Below are 27,409 nucleotides of genomic sequence, written 5' to 3'. Positions count from 1 at the left end.
TTCTTGTATAATGACTCTACCTGTTTTTATCCCAAATTTATCCGGATCTTGAGACTGCCTGTTTTGCCTGCACAATGTACATTACCCTTTGTATCCCTTTGATATCCTCCCCTCCTATGCCCTTTGTATACCACCCTTCAATCCTGTAAAGCGCTCTGATACCCTCACGGGTCTGGTTCACGCTCTATAAAACCTTAAAATAAAATAAAATGCCATTCATAAATGCCCTAAGTAGCACTTACTATGAACTTCTAAACCACACTTAAATTAAAACAAACAACTGCTGCCCATAAATAATAATAGATTTTGAACAAGCCATGATTCAAACCATTTCAAGACTTTACCCACACACAACCAAACAAGAATGTTACTATTATTTTAATCAAAGCATATGGAGACACCACCAATGTGCAAATAAAAAAATAATTGCACTAGCACAAAACAAAATATTAAAATATTTTATTATATAAAAATAAAAGCTTAGAATTTAACAATGAAAAACTATATCCAGTAAAAAAATGAAAACAAATTAAATATAAATTATATTTTCAATTACCTATTTTATAAGAAATAAAAAAATGTTAAACGTTTTATTAATAATAAAAACAGTTATTTATTTGCAAATCATACATATAAAATATATTTGACTATCAATTTCTATACATTAACTTTCAGACATATTTTATACTTTCATTAAAATAATTTACCATAAAAATTCTAATTATAAATGTATGATATTAACATTTAATATATAACAATTGTTTTATACACAACTTAATACAAATGAATCCACTTTTCTAAAATGAAACCAATTTTTTTTAAATACAATGTTGTCAATTTTCTTTTTAATCTATTGAAAGTCATGAAAATTATATAAATAATGATAGTAAACAATAAAAAAGTTTGATTTCAAAATGATCTTGAAATATTTCTAAAATTAACCATAATCGCTGTAATAAAATTGAGATTGAAAACACCCAAATATGTATTACATGTATTTTTTATTGATGTAGCAAATTGTCCCAAAATTAACATGTTTAATAATTTGTTTAATTATTTACTTGCATTAATAAATAAAAAACATTTGTAAATGATTTTTTTTTTTAATTGCATATTTATAAAGATGTAGCATATCAAAATAAGATTCACAAATCTCCCCACCCTCATCACCTAATAACCCCAAATCCCGCTCCTATAACATAGTAACATAAATATTAATTATACACATTACTTTAATGAAATACAATTTTTCAAAATTTTACATAAATATTATATACAAAACACACTAAACAAAAAAATTCCAAACGACTAAAATCAAACACACCACAATTACATATAAAAAACACATAAAAGCAATATTATATACAATAATTTTCCTTAACAATATTTTTTTACGATCTTAAACACACCACTTTAAATGATTATTTTATTCTCGATATTCCTGTCAACGATATTTTTGACATCCCGCTATTCTTGACACAATGTTTTTGAATTACAATATTTTTTATTGAATATTTTGACTAAATATCTCAGAAATAAGTGAAACACTGGCAACTCTGTGAGTGCTGCACATTCACAGTGGCCATAACAGGTGGCTGGGAGCTGGGGCACACCTGTGAAAGACAGCATTGATGGTCCTATGATTGCAGGCTCTTCTTACTGAAGGAACTTCATTTGACTAGCTAAAGAGGACACTCTTGGGGGCTCATTACGATGGCGGGCGGACATCAGTCTGCCCGCCATCATTGCGGTGCTGGGACCGCCTGCCAGATGTGTGGCGGTCCCACCACACATATTAGGATGTGCCCGCTATACTGGCAGGCCCATCCGGGGCATCCTGGGCTTTTAACATTGCGGAAGGTGCTGCTTGCTGCAGCACCATACACACGCAGTCCCTGCCACTTGGTGCATGGAAATGCTGTAGGGCACCATGGGTACCACCCAGTGCACCCCCCCCCCACACACAGAGGGGGCCCACAACGGGCCCCCGAATCCAGCCTCTGGTTGTATTTTTGCAGCAGGGTTGACCACTGCAAAAAGACAGGCGGAAAGAGATTCAGTAATCCCTATGGCGGTGACTGCAAGGCACAACCTCAATACTGCCCTGTGTCCTGGTTCCGCAAAGCAGGTGGAAAACCGCCTTCCAGAACCGTGGCGGACGGGCTTTCCGTCAGCCGCAGACACATTGGGATTCCCACCGCCATCCTAATTTGGTGGTGGGAATTTCCTGGGTGATGGCGGAAGGAGCGTGGTGGCCCTTCCGCCATCATAGTGAGCCCCATAGTTTGGAAAAGAAAACAGGTACAATAGCGAAAGACATACATTTACTGTGTGCAGACTAGAAGCAAAAATCAGCCAAAGTATTTGAGGCAGAATCATAGCTATCAAGAATAGGCCATATGTTGTGGAACTTGAAGCAATTTGCAGATCAGAAAGAAAGAGTTAATTCCTAAAGTAGAGATCTGAAGACACCGAAAGCAGGACCAGAAGACGTAACATCTAAATTGTTGGGCTACCACTTTGAGCCAAAGGCCTGAATGTTTAGCTATTCCTGCAGGACTGCCTGAGTAGAACAGTGGTGGCAAAGGTATTGACAATGCTTTTTTTTTCCATCAAAAGGGCAATCTGGGCCCCAGTCACGGTCATTGACTATGAGACCACCCACAGCCTCATTATGATGCCAGTCGGAGTTGCCTCCGGCCGGCACTGTCGCGGAATCGTGACCGACGACCTCCGATTTGGCGGTCCCGGACACCTAATTACAATGTGACTGCACATGGTACGGTCGCATACTCACATTTCCCTATGGGAGCTTATGTTATGGCCGGTTTACGGTTGTAATGTATACAACAAACATTAACAATTCATAACAGTAAAGGAATTCATTCGGCCCATGAACGAAAAGTGAAAGGATGTACCTGTGATTATAGAAAAATACAAAATTTATTGAAATTTAAAAACATGTAAAGCTCAGATTTGTTGTCGGTGTAACAAAAACATTAGGAAAACATATAGAAAACCAAACAAGTGGCAAACACACAGAGGTTACATAAACAAAAGAGTTCTAAAAAACCATATAGAAACTCCTGTACACAGAACAATGTGTCCTCCTTAATTAGTGGCCACAGTAGCGTCGACGGCGTTTCGACCGTTGTCATGAATACATGGTCATCCTCAGGACAAAATGTTAACTGAGCTTTAGAAAATCCAATCTATAATACACAAAACACTTTATTCACACAAGGTCCAAATATGAAAAACTAACAAACTCATTTAAGGAAGAATAAATCGTGCTCCAAAGGGTAGCTTTTGGCTATTTTTGTAAGTAGCTTTAGTACTAATAATTTTTCGTGATGTGGAGACATTAATTTTAGGACAGTAATTTGAGCCCGGTTTTACATTTCAGAATATTGATGCTGCTAGCACTTTGTGGCTCTGACTCACAGCAATTTTACAAACGCTGCAGTGAGTAGTCCTTTCGTTCTTTTGGTGGCGTAGTTATCTTTACTCTTTTTCTTTGGGTGATACTAATTTCGGATTCTCTGGATAATTGTCACTTTTATAATGGGTTAGTTTTTTAATTGTTTGCTACCCTTTGGAGCACGATTTATTCTTCCTTAAATGAGTTTGTTAGTTTTTCATATTTGGCCCTTGTGTGAATAAAGTGTTTTGTGTATTATAGATTGGATTTTCTAAAGCTCAGTTAACATTTTGTCCTGAGGATGACCATGTATTCATAACAACGGTCGAAACGCCGTCGACGCTACTGTGGCCACTAATTAAGGAGGACACATTGTTCTGTGTACAGGAGTTTCTATATGGTTTTTTAGAATGCTTTTGTTTATGTAACCTCTGTGTGTTTGCCACTTGTTTGGTTTTCTATATGTTTTCCTAATGTTTTTGTTACACCGACAACAAATCTGAGCTTTACATGTTTTTAAATTTCAATAAATTTTGTATTTTTCTATAATCACAGGTACATCCTTTCACTTTTCGTTCATGGGCAGAATGAATTCCTTTACTGTTATGAATTGTTAATGTTTGTTGTATACATTTGAACCTTTTTTGCAGAAATCAATATAGCCCCTGGTTCAGGTGGTTAGGGCTGCCCCTGTGGTGGTAAATATTTCAAGCACAGTTGCTTAACTGTGAGGGCTCTTTAGTCTCGAACTTGTGGTTTGCCCATAAATTCTATATGGCTAACCCCGAGGCTCCCCTGTATACAGAGGAGTATATTGCCAGGATAAAAAATGGTCCTTCGCTATTGGGACCTTCAATGGCCCAGCCTGTTGTCAATGAAGCACAGGCCTTACTTGACGAATTAGAACAATGTCGTAAGTAACATGTACGGACCAACTTACATGCTCTTATGATGACTGAATATTTAATAAAGGATGTCATACGAGTGGGCTTACAAGTACGGAATGTCCCTGTGATTTTTACCAATGATACTAAATTTAGAAAAGGTTTCAGCCATATTGGAGTGACTTGTTCACGCCACTGGCAAGTTCACGGTATTGATACTGCCTTAGAACACAGTAAAAAAGAATTGGAGATTATTGCTGATTTGGAAAGGCGGATTAATGAGGGTGACGTACTTAATGATGCTAAAACAGCATTAGAAAAAGTTCATAAAACCATTGTTGAATTTGAAAAATTTGAGAGAAATAAAAAGACTAACAAAATTCAAAAAGATATTGCAAATTTTAACCAACTTAAAGCTCACCCTTATTTACAAGATGAGTTCTACACCCATCCCCAGGCCCAACAAAATGACAATTATTCCACCTGGGGCCGTTTAAAAAATAATAACGCTATAACTTTTTCTGAATCTTCCGCAAGTTCTGCTGATGAATCTGATTCCAATACGAATCCCCGCCCTGGAACTTCGACCGCTGGCTACAATCCGTCTTTTTTAGAACAACGAGGGAGAGGCGGGAGGGGTCGCACGAGATCCAGACCACCCCATTATCAACAGCGAGGGAATTTCCAGTCGGGAGAGAGACAGACCCGCCGGAGATTTTACCAGTGGGGTCCTCCGCAATGACCAATTTTTCATCTTTTGGGATTACGAACGATATTCCACCTAACGAATTGAATACTTCGAATGGTGAAGCAATTCCCATTTTTAATTTATCAAACCATCTGTTGTCACATGATGAAATTTCCCTTCTTAGTAAAGGGTTGAGTTTTGTACCCACTGTAAAGTCTTCTCTCTTTGAAATTCAATTGGAATTATTACAATTCTTTAGAAAACTACGACTCAAGGCTTTTTTCTTGGGTAACACGAGTACGGATTCTTATAATCCGTCTGGATTGCGCCCCCCCTCGACTTTTAATCCACCGTCTAGCAAAATGCCCGTGGAGTTGCTTGCTTTTGAATCGATGGTTCTCAAGGAAGTGGTTGAGTTGAATAAAGATTTTGAATATATACCGTATAACATCTCCTTAACTGAACGAAAGGCATTAAATACCTTAAAACAAAACCAAGATCTGATTATCAAAAGTGCGGATAAAGGTGGGGGGATTGTGGTTCAATCCATTGACAAATATAAACTTGAGATCAAGCGACAGCTAAACAACGCTGATCATTATCAAATTTTGCGCTCCAATCCATTAAGTGAGATTCAGATGACTATACACTCTGTTACTACTGCAGCTAAACAGGCTGGGTTTCTAAGTAACAAAGAATTTGCTTTTTTGAATTCCAAGAGCCCTAGGGTACCTGTTTTGTATACCCTCCCGAAGGTGCACAAGGATTCTTTAAATCCACCTGGCCGGCCCATAGTCTCTGGCTGTGGGTCGGTCTTAGAACCCTTGTGCAAATACATTGATTTGTTTATTAAGGAATTTGCAGTTACAACTAGGAGCTATGTTCGAGATAGCGGTGACATTATCGGGCAATTGGAACAAATGACCTTTTGTCCTGATTCTGAATTATTGGTGTGTTTGGATTTAGAATCCTTATACACAAATATCCCTCAACAACAGGGGATTGTAGTCATAAAAAAGATTTTGGATACCCGCCCAGCTCCCACAGCGGTTCCCACTGATTTTATTGTCGATTTACTGACTATTTCTTTGACAAAAAATTATTTTGAATTTGACGGACATTTTTATTTACAGATTAAAGGTACATCTATGGGGGCTTCTTATGCCCCTAATTTTGCTATTTTATTTGTTGATGATTTTGAACAAAACTTTATTTATGACTCCACAAAAAATCCTTTCTTTTCCAGTGTTCGCCATTGGCGACGTTATATTGATGATATTTTCTTTATTTGGACTGGGACTGCTGTGACTTTGACTGAGTTTTTGATTTGGTTGAACTCTTGTTCACCCGATTTGAAATTTACCTCTCAATCAAGTAACAGTGATATTGCTTTCTTGGATTTGACCATTTTTCCCTATGCGGTGATTTGGTAACCAAATTATTCACGAAACCAACTGCTCGTAATACATTACTTCAGTACTCCAGTAATCATCCGAGGAGTCTTAGAGATGGTTTGCCCTTTGGGCAATTTTTGCGTATACGCAGTAATTGTTACTTCAGGGATGATTATTTCAAAGAAGCTGGGAAATTGGCAGAGAAACTGAGTCAACGTGGCTATCCACGTAAATTAATAAAGCGTTCCATGAAGAGGGCATGGTATAACCATCGTGAGCATTTACTGTGTCCTAAAAATAAAAAACCTATAACCAGAATCCCTTGTGTCACGACATTTGGGACCCAAAGCAATCAGATCTCGGCCATCATAAGAAAACATTGGCCTCTTGTTGTCGCAACTGGCATTACTAATGATCAACCTTTATTTTCCTTTAAAAGGGGTAAAAATTTAAAGGATCATTTGGTAAGAGCAGCTTTACCACGCATTGAAATACCAACTTTGACTTCTATGTGGGGGCTTGATAAGATTGTGGGTCACTATCAATGTGGCGGCTGCCTCATGTGTGACTCCTGTCTCAACACAAAACAATTCATTCATGCAAACATCTGTTATGACCTAAGAGAGTACTCCAATTGCAATACACAGAATGTCATATATGCAATTTGGTGTCCTTGTGATCTGATTTATATTGGACAGACTACGCAGAAAATTAAGATCCGTCTGGGCCAACACAAAAGCCGTATAAGATGCAAAACAGAGAATGCCCCTCTTGTTTCCCATTTCTTGGAAATGAATCATGCTCCATCTGATTTGAAATGGCAAGTGATTGAGGTGATACGCATACCCCCTCGAGGTGGTAGTATTACACATATCTTGAATAAAACTGAATGTCGCTGGATTCTTCGCTGCAATAGCATTAACCAGGGACTCAATACGATGGAGGAATGCCACTCTTTGACATTTGGTTAAGAACATGGTCCATATTGTCAATAATAATGCATTGTTTGTTCTAATGTATATAAAAAATATGCGTTATATGCTAAATTGTTTTTTATTCAGCATGCGTTAATATTATTGTTTATATCTCAATTTTGGGAATGCAATGCATCTGAATTGACATATGATCTGTATGTCCGATGTCTTTTATGGTCCTGTTCTAATATGCATATATGAAAATTGAGTATTTTCTTGTAATGGGTAATAGCCTCCTTGGTATGCTTTGGTTAATTGCAATAACCTGATATGGCGCCTCACTCTGTGACTGCTCAGTACTTCAAGTATATGTCTGTATTACCTTGCTAACGGTACTTTTTTCTGTGACTGCACTGTTAGTACCTAAAGCTTATTTTTGAAATTGTGTTTCAGTGACCATTATTAATCTGTCCCCGCAATGTTATTTCGTGATTTGCAAATTTTCGGCAAATTATTGTTAATAAGGATTTTAATTTATTTTATTCATATGTTGTGTATTAAATAACGTAGTTGTGGTTTCTCTTCACTTTTCGGGTGTTTTCCATATTTTTTCTGTAACCATTAGATTACACTTGAAGTATGTCAAGATGGCGCCTCGTTAGCGAGGGTTCTAATGTAGTCCCCGTCACGCTTTGAATTGTTACATGCGCACGCGCACTAGCATATAATTAATGCTTTGTGCCTCGTTCAGGAGTCGGACATTGCTGAATTTACTTGCCGAGCCTGAACGCTAACTCCAACTGGTATGCCCTGTTAAAACCCTTGCCGTTTCATACCATGTCGGTGCAAATCCTGGACATGGTTGCTGAGAACCCGAACCTAGCGCGGTTTTAATTTCTTTTTCATTTCTTTTTCTTTTGTCTTAGTTCGGGGCCACTACATTGATTGAATTGTGGTCACCATTTTCGGACTGAGTGAGGATTAGTTCCTGTGATCTACTCGGACAAACGTTTGAATTTTGAAACATTGACTATAGCTTTTGGCTATTTTTGTAAGTAGCTTTAGTACTAATAATTTTTCGTGATGTGGAGACATTAATTTTAGGACAGTAATTTGAGCCCGGTTTTACATTTCAGAATATTGATGCTGCTAGCACTTTGTGGCTCTGACTCACAGCAATTTTACAAACGCTGCAGTGAGTAGTCCTTTCGTTCTTTTGGTGGCGTAGTTATCTTTACTCTTTTTCTTTGGGTGACACTAATTTCGGATTCTCTGGATAATTGTCACTTTTATAATGGGTTAGTTTTTTAATTGTTTGCTACCCTTTGGAGCACGATTTATTCTTCCTTAAATGAGTTTGTTAGTTTTTCATATTTGGCCCTTGTGTGAATCAAGTGTTTTGTGTATTATAGATTGGATTTTCTAAAGCTCAGTTAACATTTTGTCCTGAGGATGACCATGTATTCATGACAACGGTCGAAACGCCGTCGACGCTACTGTGGCCACTAATTAAGGAGGACACATTGTTCTGTGTACAGGAGTTTCTATATGGTTTTTTAGAACTCTTTTGTTTATGTAACCTCTGTGTGTTTGCCACTTGTTTGGTTTTCTATATGTTTTCCTAATGTTTTTGTTACACCGACAACAAATCTGAGCTTTACATGTTTTTAAATTTCAATAAATTTTGTATTTTTCTATAATCACAGGTACATCCTTTCACTTTTCGTTCATGGGCCGAATGAATTCCTTTACTGTTATGAATTGTTAATGTTTGTTGTATACATTTGAACCTTGTTTGCAGAAATCAATATAGCCCCTGGTTCAGGTGGTTAGGGCTGCCCCTGTGGTGGTAAACGGTTTACGGTTGTGACACAAGTTCCCATGGGGAAATGGTGGATTATGTTAATCCCTGCAACCCGTGGCCGGCCCCTCAAGGTGCCTGCCACAAGGTTGAGGGATCGTATCCCCTTGGCCTCCAACCAGAGGCCACAATCAGAAGGGGGCCCTGCTAGGGGCCCCCATACATGCTTAACGACAGGCTTTCCATATCGGGAAGCCCAGCATGGAAAGCCTGTCGGAAACTGTGCTTTCTAATCCGGATGGCATAAAACGCCGTCCATATGGATTACGGGCCGACTGACTGACGGGCTCCTTGAGACCGTTGGGATTCAACCAGAATGAAGGGCTGGTTTCAATTTTGACCGGCTGTATTGTAATCAGCCGGTTGGAATTGAAACCGACCGTGTCAGTCGGAAAGCCTCCGACCTAAGGTTGGAGGCTTTCCGACAGACATTATAATCGACCCCCTGGTTTTATATTTGCCCAATTCCTAAACTACTGTGACAGACACATCATCCTCCAGTGGGTTAGACAGACTGATAAATACTTGATTGAGGAAGCACAAATACTAACACTGTCTACCTTAGTAGTGCAACAACAAATAATTATTTGGGGAGAATTAAAAAAACAAACTTTAAGGCAATGAAAGAATGTCAGTTTCCCCTTTTTTACTGATGTAACAGTGGCACTGTACCCGTCTACGACACTAAGGAACTCTGTGGACACACAGAGGTGGCCTCAACCTGGTGGGCCAAAGCCTAGGTCAGACCAAGGAGAAAAACTCATAGATCTATTAGAGCTACACCTCTGCAGAGAATGGCAGACAGGATAGCTGTAGTGGTGGCTTTAGAAGCGTTTAATGAAACTGGAAACTCTACCATGGTTAGAGCTCTGGTGATTGTAGATCAACAACAAGGGGTGATTCATCTCCTATTTAGCCCGAACATACCCAGTTAGGGGTGAACATGTGCGTTACAAATACACATATTCGGTTATTTTACAGGCATTCTCGAAGTCCCCCTCCACTCCAGTTGGGCCCAATGGTCAACCAATGACTTCCAACAATGTAATGTATGAACAGGCTCTTTTTTATTGTGGCTGAGCTCAAATAAGGTGACTTAGATGGCCGATTCCGGTATAGCAGGCTTTCTATTATATCTTTGTAAGTGCCCGTCTAAGAATTGAAGATGGACACTAAAACCATTAGCCACTTTTGCAGTGAGAGCCCCACACCCTTGTTAATGTTTTCTTCCCTTGCATTTCCCATATACTTCTCAGACAAACGGTACCTTGAAGGAGAACAATAAATGACTTATACATCTTGTCAGTGTGTGGGCTGATCTTTCTATTCTGCCCTAGGGATGAGGGCAGTTCTCTGTGTTCTGAGGTTTGTTCTATTTTGGGAGTCCTGTTTAAAACTATGGAGGCAAAATGGGTAGTAAGTCCACACTGATATTGGAGGCAACTGTTATTAGTGGCTATGAGTATATTTTGGTGTAAGGTGGCATCAAGATCTCAAGGAAAGTTTATGACCCATAATGTAAAGTAAATAGCTGGACCAGCCAAGCAATATAAGGTGCAGTCCTTTGCTAGGTGTTCCATTGCACATTTTTCTTTTTTTTTTACTCAAAACACATATTCTACGATGTTGCTCAAGGAACAGAGATCTTTGATGGAGGCACAGAAAACTTAGATTGAGATCAAATATGCTATTTGGTTGATAGCCACAAATAATACTCCAGTTTCAGATGATTTTCTGGCTGAATTGTATATAAATATATGAATAAATACTCACCCATGGGGACTAGAAGACTATCTCAGCTCACACACTAAGTAGACCCCATCCACTCACATGTGAAGCAATTCTGATAGAAATACCAATGTCTGATCATGGCAGTTTAGATAAGACCTCATATACACCATTCTCTATGGCAAACCTAGATTAAAAAATCTTGATGAAGGAATTAGCAAATAGGATCTTTTTGAAAAGCACTAAGCTTGTATATCTCACTCAAAACTGATTTGTACCAAGGAGGAGTACATCACCTAACTTGAGGAGGCTGCTGCACTGATGGGATCCTCCCCAGGCACTGATCAAGTTACAACAGTTGATATTCTAAGTTGGGATTACTTGTATCAGGTACTGGAGCATATGAAGTTCACCTAGAATTTATGGGATGGACTATTGTACACTGGGGTAACTACAATGGTCCGATCTGGGGAGGTCATTTCACAGAGTGATGGGTGAGGAAGGGCAGTTGATAGGATGCCCACTCTCACCACCTTTGTGTGACCGGCAATGGAACCCTCGGACTGTTAAATACTTCAATGGGCTGATTACAGGGGAGTTGTCCTTGCAGGGGTATAGTATAGTATCTGATTATATTATGAATTTATGATGTGTCCTATTGTATCTTCGAGTCCCCATTTGGATTTAGTTAGAAGGATGGCAATGGGGGATGAGCTGAGCATTTTTTCAAGATTGAAGGTCAGCTGCAGGAATTACTGTATTTTTTCCCCTCAAAATACAGGTGATTCAACATCGACATTGGTGTCACTGTCAAAAAGGTATGATCAATTAAGATGGACCCCGGGCACATTTAAATACAGGGCCGGCTTTAGCACTGGTGGAGAACCGTGCAACATCATTTTTGGTGTCCCCAAACACCATGACCGCCTCCTCGATTCTCTCACTACCACCGGGCTAAAGCGCCCCTCATCTCACCAATCATAAGTTTTATAATATTTGGAGATGCAAATATATCATACTGCAAATGGCTTGCTAGAGGAAAACCTAGGATGGGCACTGGCAGCCCTGAAAAAATCTGTGACATTTTAGGGTCACAGCAGGGTCAGAATGGGCCATCAAACAGGCCTGGGCACCAAAATAAAAGTGTTCCCCATTAGTCAATTAAATAGCTAAAAAAGTGGCCCATTTTTGCAACTTTGGGAAGCTTTAAACTTGTAAAGTCATACTGTATAAGTGCTTCGCAATGTATGGATTACTGCATGGATTTGAGATTGCTGCAGGCAATATTTGTTCTAATATCAGAGAAAGCAACAGTTAAACAGGCTGAGTAGACCATAAAACAGCAAAAAAAAAACAACACACACACTAACCTGTCATACCAGCCCGTTTTGCACTGCCTGGTTCCCCTATATGGTCATCCGACGCTACGGCGCATTACTGCCATCAATTATTGTTAAGGTGAATCTCTCAAAAAATATTATCATGTTACCCCGCGTACTGTCTATGAACGAGTATCCCACAAGCGCTTTTGAGGGAACTCTAATTGTTGTTAATGGGTCTGATAAGGAGCAAAGGCAAATGTTGGGAAGCAAAGGGGAAGGCGCAGCAGTCACTGACTGAATGGGGCTTGGCAGCATCTAACTTTGAATTATCATTACATTGCGGCACAACTGTAGTTGGGGATATAGTCACTGACAGTAGCAGAAGCTGGGTGGGGTGGGAAATTACCCACTACCGGCATTTACAAAAATGGAACAACATTTCTGGAACAACTGGAATACAGGCGCCACCTACATCAGAAATCCCTCTGTGGTATTTATTTTGGTTCCGGAGTAGCGTGCTACTGGCCAAAAAGCTCTTAAACTCCTTATCTGGGGAAGCAAGCCCTATATAAATGCAAACCTTTTCCCTCTTCTATCCCTCCACTGTCCTTCTCAATCCAAATAACAGACTAAAATGTCTACTGCTCAAATTAATTTCATATTTCACTATACTAATTCACCACTAATCCTTTATGGGTTCAGGGGTAGAGTGCTACTTGCTGAAAAAGCATTACAACGCCTCGTCAGGGGTTATAATTGCTATTTAAATGCAATTACAATACAATATAGGTTCCATAATAGAGTATTCCACATGGATAGGAGTTGATGTGTGAGAGCTGGCCTAAAACAGGTGGGTGACTCATAGAAGGCATATGTGCTACATGCCTTTCCGGAGATGGGAGAGGGAGTCGGGATTCATCCAGGACAGTTTTTAACATATGGTAGTGTTGTACGGGCAGTTTGAGAAACCTGGAACCAAGAGTTGAAGGAAGCTTTGCCATGTGCGCTGCATATCACTTACTCAGATTGTCTACCTCATGTGCTCCTAGCTGTAACAAAGAGGCGTCTACAAGGAGGGCTGTATCTTCTCTGAAAAGTAGAAATGTGAGGCCAGGACACCTTAAGCGGAAGAACCACCAATAAAAATGCTGCACTCGTTTTTGACAATTTCGAATTGCTGGTAGTCATGCCATGTAGCACTCTTCTAAATTCCACTCGCAAACAAAACACCCTTTTCAGTTTGACCTTCTAAATATTGATCCTAACTATAGACAAAAATACGACGCAGCATTTTTCAAAGGTTGGACTACCCCTGGGATTAAAGAAGTGGAAAAAAAGATGTTTAGGAAATAAAGGAAATATGTAATAAGTTCATAATTTTACCTGATCAAAAAAGGATTCACTCAGCAGTGCTTCAACATAAAAAAGATATACACTAGTGATGTAAATACAATCATATCTCACTAACCAGCAATGCCACAGAATTAATTAGATTTACCTAACCCTGGGCGGTGAACTCTGCTTCACTCGCAGAGTTTGCATAGTTTTCTGTACTCCTCGTTATGCAGAGCTTGCAGAGTTCCCAAAAACCCCGCCCGTGTAGCGGAGCGGAGTTTTTTTTACCTCACTCACGTTCACCAACGCCAAGTTGGCGACCCGAGCGAGGAAAATCAACCTCCCAGAGAGATTTTTCCTTGTTTGAGCGCGAGTGTGGAAAATCAACCTCCAAGCGAGATTTCTCAACGCGGGAGGGGGCAGGTTTCTCATTGCGACTGGTCACGTATGCTCGCATTGAGAAACAGCCCGTTCGCATTGAGAAAGCTTTTGCTCAAGTAAAAATCTACTTGGGTGGCAGAAAAGGAAAGCCGGGATTGCTTGCGCTGTGCATGGTGCCATTCGCGATGATTGCACAGTGTGGACGAGCATCCAACACCTTGCAATCACCGCAAACAACATTTTTTTATCATACTCTGCCGTTTGCAGAGCTCCGCGTAGTGCAACGGAGTTTCTTTTGCACCACTTCGTGGAGTTCTGCGTAGTGCAACTCCGCAAACTCCGCCCAGGTTTAGATTTACCTCCCTGATCGAAAATGTAAGTGTCTGATTGGCTAGAGTCCGTCCACCGTACAGTGGATCAATGACAATGCACTTAGCGTGCATCATGCATTTTGCAGGTACTGCTGAAATGGCTGGCTAAAATTAAAAGTTATTTACAAATCTCTGGAATGTCCATGTGGAAGGCAAACTTGGGGCCATGTAGCACTTTTCCAGATTCTCACAATAAGACCGCCCTTAAACATAAAGCTCTTTTCAGTTACACCTACATAATATAATTCATAACTATAGACAAAAATACACTGCATCAGTTTTCAAACGGTGGGTTACCCCTGCGATTGATTAAGTGGAAAAAAGGATGTTTAGCGGCAATAAGGTCCTGGCAATAAAAGAAAGTAATTAATAGGTTTAGGATGAGACCTGATCAAATGATGATTTACTCAGCAGTGGCTCAACATTAAAAATGTATACACTAGTGATAGAAATACAATTATATCTCCCTAACCAGTAAAGTCGCAGAATTAATTAGATTACCCTCCACGATCAAAAATGTAATTGTCTAGTTGACTAGAATCAGTCCACAGCACAATGACCAATTGTAACACACTTGGCATGCTTCATGCATTTTGTATGTTCCGCTCAAATAAAAAAAAATGTATCTTGAGAAGTTTCCCAGAATCCACAAGTTGAAGGGACCTTGAGGCTCACAAATTCAGGGGGAGGGAGGGTGCTGTATTTTCTGAGAGTTGACTCCATTCATACCTGAGACCAAGAAAGACCATGAAGCCTAGTATTTCCAACAGTGATCGATGGCATCTAAGGCGGGCACATTCATACTAAGTAAAAGAGGGCACACTAGATATATAATACAGGAAAAACTTCCACAAGCCACTTACCAGCACCCCTTTGTCCCGGCACAGAGAAGCTTAAACATGAATAAAAAGCGGTACAATGGCAATGACAAATACTTTGTTCACTGAAACCATGCATTTACAGAATACAGCAATAGCACCCTCATGATAACTGATCAAGAGGTTCTCTTAAACAGGACATCACTTTGAGACCAGACTCTTACCAGTGAGGGGAGGCTTTCTAGGTCGGTCTCTGAGTCAGCTTCGCCAAGGATGATCTCTGGTTCCTCCACTGTGTGCTCCAATACCTCTTCCTCAGTGTGTTCGCTCTCCGTGGAATCGTCGTTATCCATGTCAGTGAGGTTCATAATGGAGACATTGGTGCAGGCAGAAGAACGCTTCAGTGCCAGACCCCATTCCATGCAGGCATTGGCCTTGGATGGCTCCACCCTGAGGAAAAAGTTGGCAGGTCCTATGATTCAATATATCCAAGTTCTTTTCCTAGCCTAACGCTCTTGAGAGAAAACACTAGGGGCCTGATTCACAAAAGTAATCTAACACAAAAGCCTAGCTTTACGACTTTTAGTATTCACTTGAAAGTCGTAAAGTTAGGATTTTGTCTCAGTTAAACTTGAGATTTGGTCTTAAGTTAAACTTAGGACCAAATCTTAAACTTAAGACCAAGACTTTGTCTCAGTTAAACCTACGTTTAGGATCTGAAGTTAAACTTAAGACCAAAACTTAAGTTTAACGGAGTCAAAATCCTAACTTTACTACTCCTAAATGTGCTTTGTGAATACTAAAAGTCGTTAAATTAGGATTTTGTCTCAAATTACTTTTGTGAATCGGGCCCTAGATGTGCACACTCCATCTTTGTTAGCGGCAGGAATTTCCTTCCTCCTATTTTTGAGAATCCATTTCTTTCTTTGTAAAATTTCTTGCTTATATGTGTGAATTCAGTTCTCTGTCGAGCTTCATTTCATGCCAAGCAACTGGCCTTCCCTGAATTAATCTGTTTTTGCGTGGGACGTGCACTGCTGAATCTGTGTTGAAGGATTATTGTGTGTGCCGTGCTCCTGGGTATCGCCCCCTGTTAGAGCGTACTCGTAATCACTGTGGGAATGCTTCCCTGAATTAAGCCACAAGGCCTAAGAACTGAATGGGTCAAAAATATCCACTACAAAGCACAAAGTGCGGGGGTAGCCAATTGGGAAGAATCCTATCCTGTAATGTAGTGGGGGTAGGAAAGAGGAGTAGTAAGCTTAAATCATTATTAGAATAGGACCCAAAAATAATTTGCCTCCAGGAAACATGGATGGGGAGGATTTTCAGTTTGAGAATTTTTATGTGTATTGTTGTACAGCAAAAGAAATCTGTAAAAGGGCATGCAAGTGGTGGTTTAGCTATTTTACTCAGCTGTGCGATAAGATGGGATCCTGTGATCTATCAGCACCCCTCAAACTGCTGTATTGGAAGTGAAGTTGAGGATTGGCGAAGATAACTTGGGGCAAGCAGTTTCTCTTTTCCTGGTAAACTTGTATATTCCTCCAGGGAAAGCGTCGAACACATTGGTCGATTCAATCTGTACGTATAATGATGGTGGGGGACTTTATTGCTAAATTATCCAACAGTGCAGTTGTGTCTTTTTCAAACCCTGAATTGGAGGAGGTATGGGTCATCCCAGATTCTGTATTGCCGGTCCATCTAAGATCAGATAAACTAGGCTTGTTATTTCTGCATAATCTTAGAATTTCTGACCTTGTAACGTTAAATGGTAGATTTCCAGAGGACTCCCCTGCTGCTTATACCTTTCGGGCACATATGGTCACTCCCTAATTGATTATATGGCAGTATCTTACCAACTATTTAATGTATGTACACAATTTAAGGTACTTTCCACAAATACGAGTGACCACAGTATTTTAGCTGTAAATATGGATATAGAAATTGAGAATCCTGAACTCTGGAATCAGAGGGATGAAAAGGTCTCATATAATAGCAATAATTGGTGTACCTGCTGGTCAAATAATTTGCTTCCAAATTTTAAGGAGGTCTTTGAAAATACTGCCTTTATTTCCACCCAAGAAACCCCGGTTTACAGGTTTGAGAGTCTTGGCTGCAATTAGAACCTTTGGAAGAAAGAAGCAAGTCATTAGTTTTGCACCATTAGTAATAATACCATGGGAAATTAAAAAACTGAATCGGGAAATTAACGGTTTAATTAGAGACCAATTCAGGCAGCCCACGATACAAAGGCAAAGAGAAATTAATAGACTGAAACAAGTACGGAAAAGGAAAATTATATCGGATCGTAGAAGGGTTGAAGACTCAAAATGGGTTAGACTTCGAGAGGTTGGTCTTTCTGAGGACACTAGGGAGTATTGGGCACTGATTGCAAAATTTTGTGATGTGAGAGAAGTCAAAATCTATTTCAATTCCAGAAGCAGTAAGGTCCACGTAGATTTCCCAGCTTTATGCTTCAAATCTCGGAGTTGGGCAGAATCAAGAGGTTAGCATTGCCCCGACCGTGGGGAGTGACTATGGTGCACCGTCATGCTTGGAGATTAAGGGTTACATTAAAGGGGCAAGATATTCAAAAGCAATGGGCACAGATGACATACCAATAGCCATAATAAAACAGGATGATGAAGTGTGGGCGACATTTCTACATCCGTTGTTTGTCCATTGTTATACCCATGGTGATATCCCACAATTCTGGAAGGGAAGTATATTAGTTCCACTACACAAAAAGGATCCAAAAAATTCCACTGACAGTTTTAGACAGATTTCTCTCCTGGATGCGACTGGGAAATTGTTTGCAAAGAGCATTCTCACTCATCGGCAAGAGTGGGCATTTGGAAATAATTTCATCCCTTTGGACAAACAGGATTTTGTAAAAAATGGTGGCACCTTGGATAATATCACCATTTTGCAAACCTTAACTGAAAAATATTCAGTAAGTCGGGGAATGCCGTTATATTTGGCCTTTATAGATTTCTCCACAGCATTTGACAGGGTAGATTGGGAGAAGCTGTGGGGGAAATTGGTCACCATGGGGATACTGGGGAATCTTTTACGATTAGTAATTGCTTCTCACTCCTCCACTTGGAATCAGATTTTTTTTTTTTTTATAGAAACTTTTTATTGATTTTGTGCACACATCAAACAATCTTGGTTCACATAACAGTCCGTACGGAGCACACACAATCATATCACTTCCTTACCATCCCCAGCAACAGTCCCTATCCAAAACATCCCGCCTCCCCCTCTACCCCCACCCCCCCCCCCCATGTCAGTGTGCCTCCCTTCCCTCATTACGGTTGTCAAACCCATCCAATAATCGGCGGAAGGTACTCCCCTCAGGTCACTTATCCGCAGATAAGGCCAGGCAGGAGCCAATGTTGCTTAAGACCTCCACTCCATCTCCGGGCTCATGGGACCCACGTAAATGGAATCAGATTTTATATGGGGGAACACAAGGACTCTCGAGAAAAATAGTAACTAATAATGGGTTAAAGCAAGGGTGCTTTTTGGCCCCTTTACTTTTTTCTATTTATATTAATGATTTGCCAAGAAGAGTGGGGTTCAGTAAAGGGGATCCTCCTAAATTAGGAAATTTAGAGCTAAGCTGTCTGCTCTATGCAGATGACGCCATAATAATGGATTTAACCCCAATTGGACTACAAAGACGACTTGCCGAGCTGATCAGGTATACAGAAGAGTATTATTTAAAAAATATTTTAGGGGGGAGGAGCCTAGCTCGCGGACGTGATGGCCGCCTTTTAGCTCGGCTCCGTCGACCCTCCAGCTAACTTCGACTATCCTGTCATATATCCTGCACTGCGACGCTGCTTCCATACAGAATTCGAACTTTGAACACCCACTCTTACTCACCGTCTGATCCGGAGGTCCCTGGGTGCTGTGGATCCGCAGCTGTGCTCTCGGTGGGTTTGGGGCCTCCGGGCGCTCGAGACCGGGACCTCGCCTGCGGGACCCGACCGGCGGAGGCGTGATTCCTGCGGGACCCGACCGGCAGAGAAAAGTTTGCCGGCCCGGCCGCGACAGTGAGCCACTGGTGGGAACCGTTGTGCGTGTGCCCCGGAGCTCCTGAACCGGCCCGATGACTGGGCCGTGCGGCTGGAGGGGGACGAGCTGTGTTGGGGGCTGACCGTGTGAAGGGGTCCCTTCGCCTTTGTCCTGTCCGGCGATCCTGGACCCCACGCCTGGCTCTCGCCTGTGGGGCCTGCCGCTGTTCGGAGAGGATCCCCCCCCCCATCGGCCGCTCTCCCATCCTGTGCCGGTGAGGCCGTTGTTGGGAGCCTCCGGGGGTCTGTAAAGTCCTACATTTGGGAACTGTTTGGGGGCCCACAGTGGAGTGTGGGGCGGCAAAACTCGCAAGATGGCTGCCGACAACGTGGGGGACACTCCGCTCTGCACCGATGCTCCTTGCTGGCCGGATTGTGCAGAGGCCTGGGTGTGTACTCGAGCGCCCATGCCCGGAGATGTCCTGGACGCCTTGATGTCATTGTATGCTGTCTTGGCCCCCGGTGCCTCTGCTGGCCCCGTGCGGCTCGCCGCCATTTTGGGCCGCCGCTCTTTCATGCACCCCTATCGTCCTGATGCCGCCATTGCTTCGCCCCCTTCGGCTGCGCCAGGAGTTGCTGTTGTTGTTCTTCGGCCGCTGGATGGGCCGGTGGCTTTTGACCCTCTGCTTCCTCATCGCCTGGATTCCGAGGACTTCCACACGCCGCGGAGATCTGCTTCTTCTCGGGTGCCTGGGACTCATGGTGGGCCGCTGTTTGCTCCCGCTTTGTTGGATTCGAACTTTTGTTCTGGAGGGATACCTCTGTACTGTCGAACTGCGCACTTGGACTCCGGCTTGCCTTTGCTTGCCTTGTCGTTATTGCTACAATTTATTTGCTTAATTGACTTTTTGTATTCCCTCCGTACGAAAACTCTACCTGATTTATATCATTATTGTGACTCTGGACTACGTAATGATTATTTTTTGCTGGGTGGTCCGCTCCACATTATCCTTGATTGGGTTGGTTTCGTGATCAGGAAGGGGTGGGGGTGAGTTGCACGACATGATAGTTTGCTGGTCCACCGGCCCGTTGCTTTGATGTCTGTATTCCCGACATGGGGAAACGTTACGATCTCTCCCTCCTCCCCCTCCCTGTGGTTCTTGCTGTACGTGAAGGTGTAGTACTGATTCGACGTTTATTCATTTGTTGGCCGGGGAGGGTCGTGGCCGAATGTGTTTGTTCATATCCTCTGGCTCCTCCTTCACACTTTATTTTTTGTTTTGTATTTTATCCCCTTCTCTTTTTGTCTTTTTCCTTTACTTTTCTTTCACTATATGTCGGGTTTCGGATTAGGGCGACAGGCACGCTGTTTGGAGGGTAGGCCGTAGCCTTCTGCAGGGGTGCGGGGTGGGACGGGTGGGTGGGGTCTTTCGGATGTTTTCCTTTGGTTCTATGGCCCTTTTCTATCCCTTTATAGTGGTGCCGCTTCTGTCCTCGCTTCTCAGGCTTGGGTGGGTTGGGTCTATTGCTTTGCTGCTTTTCTTGGTTTCGATGCTTCGTTGCGATTGCCACACCCTTCTTTTCGCCAGCTACCACTTTCTTCTGTATTATTAGCCGCGGGTCGCTTGGCCCGGGGTGGCGCCCGTCTCGCACGATTGTGTTTCACTTTTATTTTCTTTATTTTGTTCTTCTCCCTTCCTTACCTCCCCCTTTTTCTGTCCCTTTTTTGGTTTCCTCCCCCTATTTTCCTTCTTTTTTCCCCCCCTTCCCTTCTCTCCCCCCCCCCCCCTTCCCCCTTTTTCCCAGGCTCGCATTGTGAGACGTGGGCTTGATTCGTACATTTTTCCGTTCCCCTTGCCTCCGTTAGCGTGTTATTGGGTGGGGGTCATTAGATCTTGGTAGCACTTGTATGCTTCTCCGCAACATTTTGCGTCTGTTTGTGCTATGGTCGTATCATGCCCTTACATCCTCCTCCCCCCCACCCCCCTCCCCCCCCCTTCTCCTTTCGTTCTGGCATGGGTCTAATCCTGTTTCGGGGTTTTTCCGTATTTATGAGTCAGCCATGAGCCTTGTCCCCTCATTATAAAATAGACCTCATTGATCCTGATGTTGGGCCGTCATTGCTGCTTCTCCCATTTCGAGCATTGTTCGATTATGTTTGCTTGCCTGCCTCCTGGCCTCGTGTTGTCTCTTTTGCTTCTTGCTTGTCTTTGATTTGTGGCCGGCCGGAATGGTTGTAGGCCCGTACATGTTTATCCTAATGATGCAAATAAAGGTCTTCAAAAAAAAAATATATATATATATATATTTTTTAAAGAGCAAAGTCATGATTTTTAGTAATCAAGGATGTAAGGTCAGAAAAAACTTGCACTGGTTTTTGGTAAAAGAAATTGGAAGTCGTAAAATGTTATTCATACTTAGGAAAAATATTTACAAATAGGTGCTCAGCTAGTTGTCATATGGATCACTGCAAAGGCAAGGCAATTTCAAAAGCATTTGCAATCAACAGTTTGTACACACACTGTGGGAAAAGACATTTCTCACATATTATATCAGTCTATAAAATAAAGATCCAACGCACACTGAGGTATGCCAGTGAAACAATAGATGCACACGCGTGGGACAAATTTGATAAAGTGGAAGGGCAAATATGGCACCAAATATGTTATTTGAATTGTGCTGCACCTATTGCAGCGCTTAGGCTCGAATTTGGTTTACTCTCCACTTATGTGCTATTGATGGCTGTGTGCTTAAGATGGAGCAAGGCATTGTTATAATAGTAATAATAACTGTATTGTGGAGAGTAGTATTTGCAACAAAAAAAACAATCTTATGTTTTATGGAATCTTAAACATGGAGTACGTAGGGTGATTCTGCTACTTAGATTGAATTTACTTCCCCCAAGAATTGTAACATGAGCCTGGGAGGGTATTGCTAGACATGAAAAATATTGTCATTTATGTAATTCCTCTATACAAGATCTAAATCACGTTTTATATGTTTGTCCCGCATTACAATAAACACGTTGCAGATACCTAAGGAATTGTTTTTTAAAGTATAATATCGCCACAGCATAAGAGGGCCGGAATTGTCTGCTGTCTCCTCCATCTGAACTTATGGGATTTAAAATGTTTTGCTTTTTTAAACAATGTTTAAATATATACTAAAGCAGTAAGGATCTATTTAATATGTATACTTTGAGCACTTGCACTTTCTCGACCTTTCAGTTTCAAGGCTGATTTACTAGGTATGCAACTGAGCACGTGCACTTTTACAAACTTTTTTCGCTGCTAGTTACATGTCCTGTGTGATCTCTTGCACCTTAATAAACCCTGTTTTGCTGCTAATCATCGTGTGCTTCATGCTGAAAACGGCGCTTTTAAAGTATTTAAATACTTTTGCACTGTTATTATGCTGCTGTTTAGTGAATAGACAAATTATGTTTTTTCATTATATGGTTATTCCGTTCGTTATCTAGTACTGTATAGCGAATTGGTAAATCTTAGCATTTCATAACAAGTTTTAATTTTTAACATTTTATGATAGTATTAGATTATAATTCCATATAAGTCTGTAAGTATTCATTCATGGTAACTCCTCCTGGCACTCGAAAACTTGTAGAATGGTTGCTACTGATATGTTTGTTTGTGTTTTTATATAAAATGATATGATGAATTTAGATTGGCAATTTTTATGGAATGTAATGTTATTTTTAAGATATACTTTTATAGGGATTTCTTCGGAATTCCAAATCATAATGAATAAATAAATTGAATTGCATAGCGATTAGTAACTTAGGTATGATTTAGACTAATTGATTAGGGAAGTGTGATGAAAAATTATTAGAGTATATATAGCATGCACCCTTCTAAAAAATTTGTTCACAAAATTATTGGAAATTATTTTGGCAAAGTCAAGAATGCAAGTAACGCAGGGCAAAGACATTTCTATCTTTGATCACAGAGGTCGTACCCTAGGTGTTCTTTTAGCTGGTCTTAGTGGCACATATGTGCCACAAAGTCCCAGTTTGATGGAGGCCAAATAAGTGCCAAAATCTGTCCTGACACTGAACGGCATCTATGTATGAAGAGGTGCATGTTCACTTTCAAGGCCCTAAGTAATTTTCATGTGTGAATTCAATTTATTCCACAGTTAAGATTATTTGAAGTTCTGAAATTTTGAAGTGGTGGATATTAGTTTAGAGCAGCACATCAGTCTGTGCACACCCAGATGATACCCGCTGCAGGGTTTAACTTACAACCACATAAAATGGGTCAAAGGGCAGCATGGTAGATTTAAAAGCATTGGTGATGCAAAGATTAGACACATCTTGTGGACTAACTCACTTTAGCATCCCCTGTCTTATTGTAGTACATATCTCACTTGTCTGAGCAGGCTATAGCTTGGGCAAACAATGGCTTCTTCCACTCAAGTCTATAGTATGTCACATCAATCTGTGTAAGTGCTGCAGACTGAGAATAAAAAGTCAGGGAGGAAGATGGCTTTGGTGCCCTGAAGTTTTTTATGAAGTAGTTTTACTGTAGTATGTATTCTAGAGTGAATGTCTTGTGGTGTCACAAGACCATACTCTTCTTGCATATATGTTGTTCATGAACATTGTTTGTATTTTATTGCTGTTCCAGGAGCGTGGCTGAACAGCTGCTGTGAGTGTCCTAGCAACGTATGTCAGTTGCACACAGGACTCTTGGCAGCTGGATGGTCACGGTCGTGGGTGTATTTCTATCTGCAAATAAATCACCTTATACTCTTCAACCCATTTCCCGTCCATCTCATTTCAGTGCTGCAGGAAATGTGTGAAACGCATACGCTGCACGATGCCAAATGCACCCCTGTGAACACGACTAGATTATTGGTCAATGGCACAAACCATGACCCCATGGCTTCAGTATGTTAAGCACCTACCCCGAACACTATCAGATCACTGTCCAGTGATCCTGTCTGTGCGTGTGCCTGAGACCTGGGGGTGGAGTGGTGGGTCGAGCAACAGTGGTGATTCCCTGAGATGGCATTGTTAGATACAGTGTTCAAGGAGGAACTTAGGATGCCGATAACTTAATACTTTGAACATAATGAGGGTTGGTATTGTCACAAGTTACCTTATTGGAGGCCTACAAGGCGTACATGAGGGGGATATGCATCACCAAAAGTACAGGGATATTTAAAGACCTTCAACGAATGCTGACCAGGTTGGAGGACTAATTATTATCACTAGACTGCGGTCAGGCTGATGGGGTAGCTCAAGACTATCTGTTTAGAAGGGCGACCTTGATGATATAGTGTTGTATATGATTTTAGGACCTTAGTGTAATTTTCCCGATCCATGCCCATATATAGGTATAAATCACCCTATGCTTATATAGGCATAGGAATCATAACCATATTTAGACTTAGCCTATGCAGTCCAAATACGGCAGGGCTACTTCCACTAGGTCTGAAAATCCACAACGATTTCTTGGAAAAACCCGCCTTCAGCAGTCAGGAACTTCCCTTTGCTTGAATATTAATTTAACCAAGAAATCATGGAGTTTTCAAAGAACAGTCTTTGAGGACGTTATTATGTCCAACCTTACGTCAAACTCGGCACCTTCAAGGTAAAAATATGCCCACAAGTGCCCAGGCAAACACACGGTGGTTTGGAGCAGTTCGACTATCTACCTACACGACACAGCTTGCCGAAGCAAGTGCCAAAGGAAGCCGACCCTCCAGCAGACGCACTGAGAGAGACGCGGTCTTTTTGCTGGCCGAGAAATCCAGCTCCAGTGTTTCCAAGCTACCCTTGCGAGTTGTTGGGAAATCGAGTCCTGAGAGAGAGCTATACCAGACCTCCTTCATTCTAAACCAAGGTACGGAGCTGATTAGACCCGTAGAGAATTCTTGGATAGATTCTTGGCACAAGAATACTGAAACTAAGCTACACCTCACTTACTTCTTCCCTTGTACTAGACCTAGGTTAGGTACACCGGGGTAGGCGTATTTTAGAAGCACCAGTTGAGTACTTTTAGTCTTTATTTATTAATGTATGTAATCTATGTATTTTATGGCTTAGAAACCATATCATGCTTTTACAGTATTATGTTATAATACTCTTCGTACTGTACGCATTGTACTTTACAACCAGTATTACGATTGTAGCAGTTCATTTCCTCTGCATGAGAAAGAAGATTGTTCAATAAATACCTTATATTGAAAACACCCGTCTCTCTATTTCTCTGCACCTCTGGTGAAACGAAGCATGCACGATTGACTGAGTAAAATAACTTATCTATTGTTTCCGCGACTATAGAGATACATTTCTTATTCTTGGGAAACAAAGTTGTCATGTTTATGCGGTTGTCAGAAACTAATTCCTTCTTGTTTATTCGAGAAAGTTTCTAGTTACCTCTGAGCTAGCTGGCACTCACAATTAAGTCTAATATATTCGATAGAGACCTAGTAGACCTCAGTCCTACGTCAAATCTATAGTATATATTATTCCAATGCGCAGAGCCTATTGGGAATATAGGAACTACACAACATGGCGCCCAACGTTTGGTAAGGCGATAATTTAACTCTAGATACTAGAGTAACTCAGTCGTGCTTTTCACACTGACCCCTTTTTTCCCCTAAAATACTCCAATAGACGTCTGGAGGGGGTAAAAGGATATAATATCCGCCAGAACTGAGTAGGAAAAAAAAACCAATGTATTAGTTCTTGGTTTGTTGTGCACCTTATCTTTGTTTCCTTGAAACTTGCTCTGCACACTTTCGGTCAACAAAATGTCAGAGAGTGACGATGAAATGGAGAGAGCTGCAGCAGCAGCTCAGGCAGTTTTAGACAACAAGTCTCCAACAGAATGACCCGGATGCTATACTCATCCCGTTAAATATAAGGAAAACAATAACTATAAAACGTATAAATAATGGAGTTTCATCAAGAGGTGGTAAAGTAATCTTGCACATGAATATAGACAGACAGAGGTATTCTATTCTTGGATTCTGTTTCTTGCAGCAAATTCAGTAACACACGAGTTCCACTACTGCAAAGTAGAGGAACCTCCAGCGGAATACGTTCCGCTGGATGACGTTGAAATTCTACTAACTTACCAGGAGCATCAGCTCTGGTTTAAAGGCGCCCTACAACATAAAAATCACATTACCAGGCTCGGTCCACTAGGTACACCAGGAGCAACATGGCCGGTATTAGCCAGCTATACACCACATCCTGCCATTGAACAAATGACAGGTCCAGAACTATTAGCCCAGCTAAAACAATTAATTAAAATACATAGACAATTGGTTCAATATGTCATGCGGACTTTAACGGTCAAACCTGCTGTAAGAATTCCACAGCACACCCCTCATCAGGGGAACACAAACAAAATTACACCACAGACTATACAATCAGTCATTGGTAAATTGCCCGCAAAAAGGGAACCAATTCCGTTCTGGTTAGCTCAAAAAATTACTCAAATAGAGGCCGTATTTCCCGATAGTACACCTCATGAAAAACACAGGATTCTGACAATCTGTTTACCAATGGGGATTGCACCACATGTACAGTCTTTGCTTCAATCTACACAAAAACACATGGTGTTCCATCTATGGCGGTAATACCAGACGTCCTAAGACAGATTCAAAATGAATACAGACCAGAACCTGCATTAAATCTGGGTATGAAGGTACTGAAAGATTTTAAACAGGTCTCGGCTATACTGTTAGGCAACATCAAAGGTGAAGCAGCATCCGTGGCAATCCGCCAAAAACTAAAGGAAACTGATATAACAGAGCAACCATATGAACTTGCAAGAATTATTGAAAAATCCTAGGAAGAACTAGGAAGAGATAGTTTGGGGAGGAAACCAGTAAAACGTGAACTAACAGAAAATCCTGAAAAGATTTTTATAAAAAATAATCTCACTACTCCTGAAAAGAAGTGGGTAAACACTAAACAGACGCTTCCTAAAGAGCAACGCTCTCAGTCCAGAGGAAGGTCTCCTCAAAAGGAGCCCTCTGAAAAGAGGTATAACCTCAGAAATAGGGATAATTTGAGAAAACCTGATAGATATCAAGATATTGATACGCGTTCCTCTCGTACCTTTCAGACTTCCTCGCAGAAATCCGAAAGAAGAGGACGATCAGAACAAAAGGAAGAACGTGTGAAGTCCAAAGACGAACAGCATGTTCCCAAAAATAAGAAGACCCAATTCACCGAAAAGAAGGAAGCAACTCTAAAGATCAGACATGCCGAGGATCTTGAGGACACAACT

The 27,409-nt window shown here is 41.2% G+C and overlaps 1 protein-coding gene across 1 annotated transcript in view; it reads right to left on the bottom strand.

Annotated features, from left to right (window-relative positions):
- Positions 1 to 27,409, bottom strand: part of TSKS (testis specific serine kinase substrate) — a 398,477-nt gene that overhangs the window by 270,133 nt on the left and 100,935 nt on the right. Inside the window, exon 4 of the mRNA XM_078653750.1 lies at positions 15,342 to 15,567. Coding sequence (XP_078509876.1) covers positions 15,342 to 15,567 — 226 coding nt within the window. The remainder of the gene's footprint in view (positions 1 to 15,341; positions 15,568 to 27,409) is intronic.

Source organism: Lissotriton helveticus, chromosome 7 (assembly GCF_964261635.1).
Source record: "Lissotriton helveticus chromosome 7, aLisHel1.1, whole genome shotgun sequence".
Taxonomy (NCBI): Eukaryota; Metazoa; Chordata; class Amphibia; order Caudata; family Salamandridae; genus Lissotriton; species Lissotriton helveticus.
The sequence above is the reverse complement of the archived record's forward strand: the minus strand, read 5'-3'. Positions and strand labels throughout refer to the sequence as shown.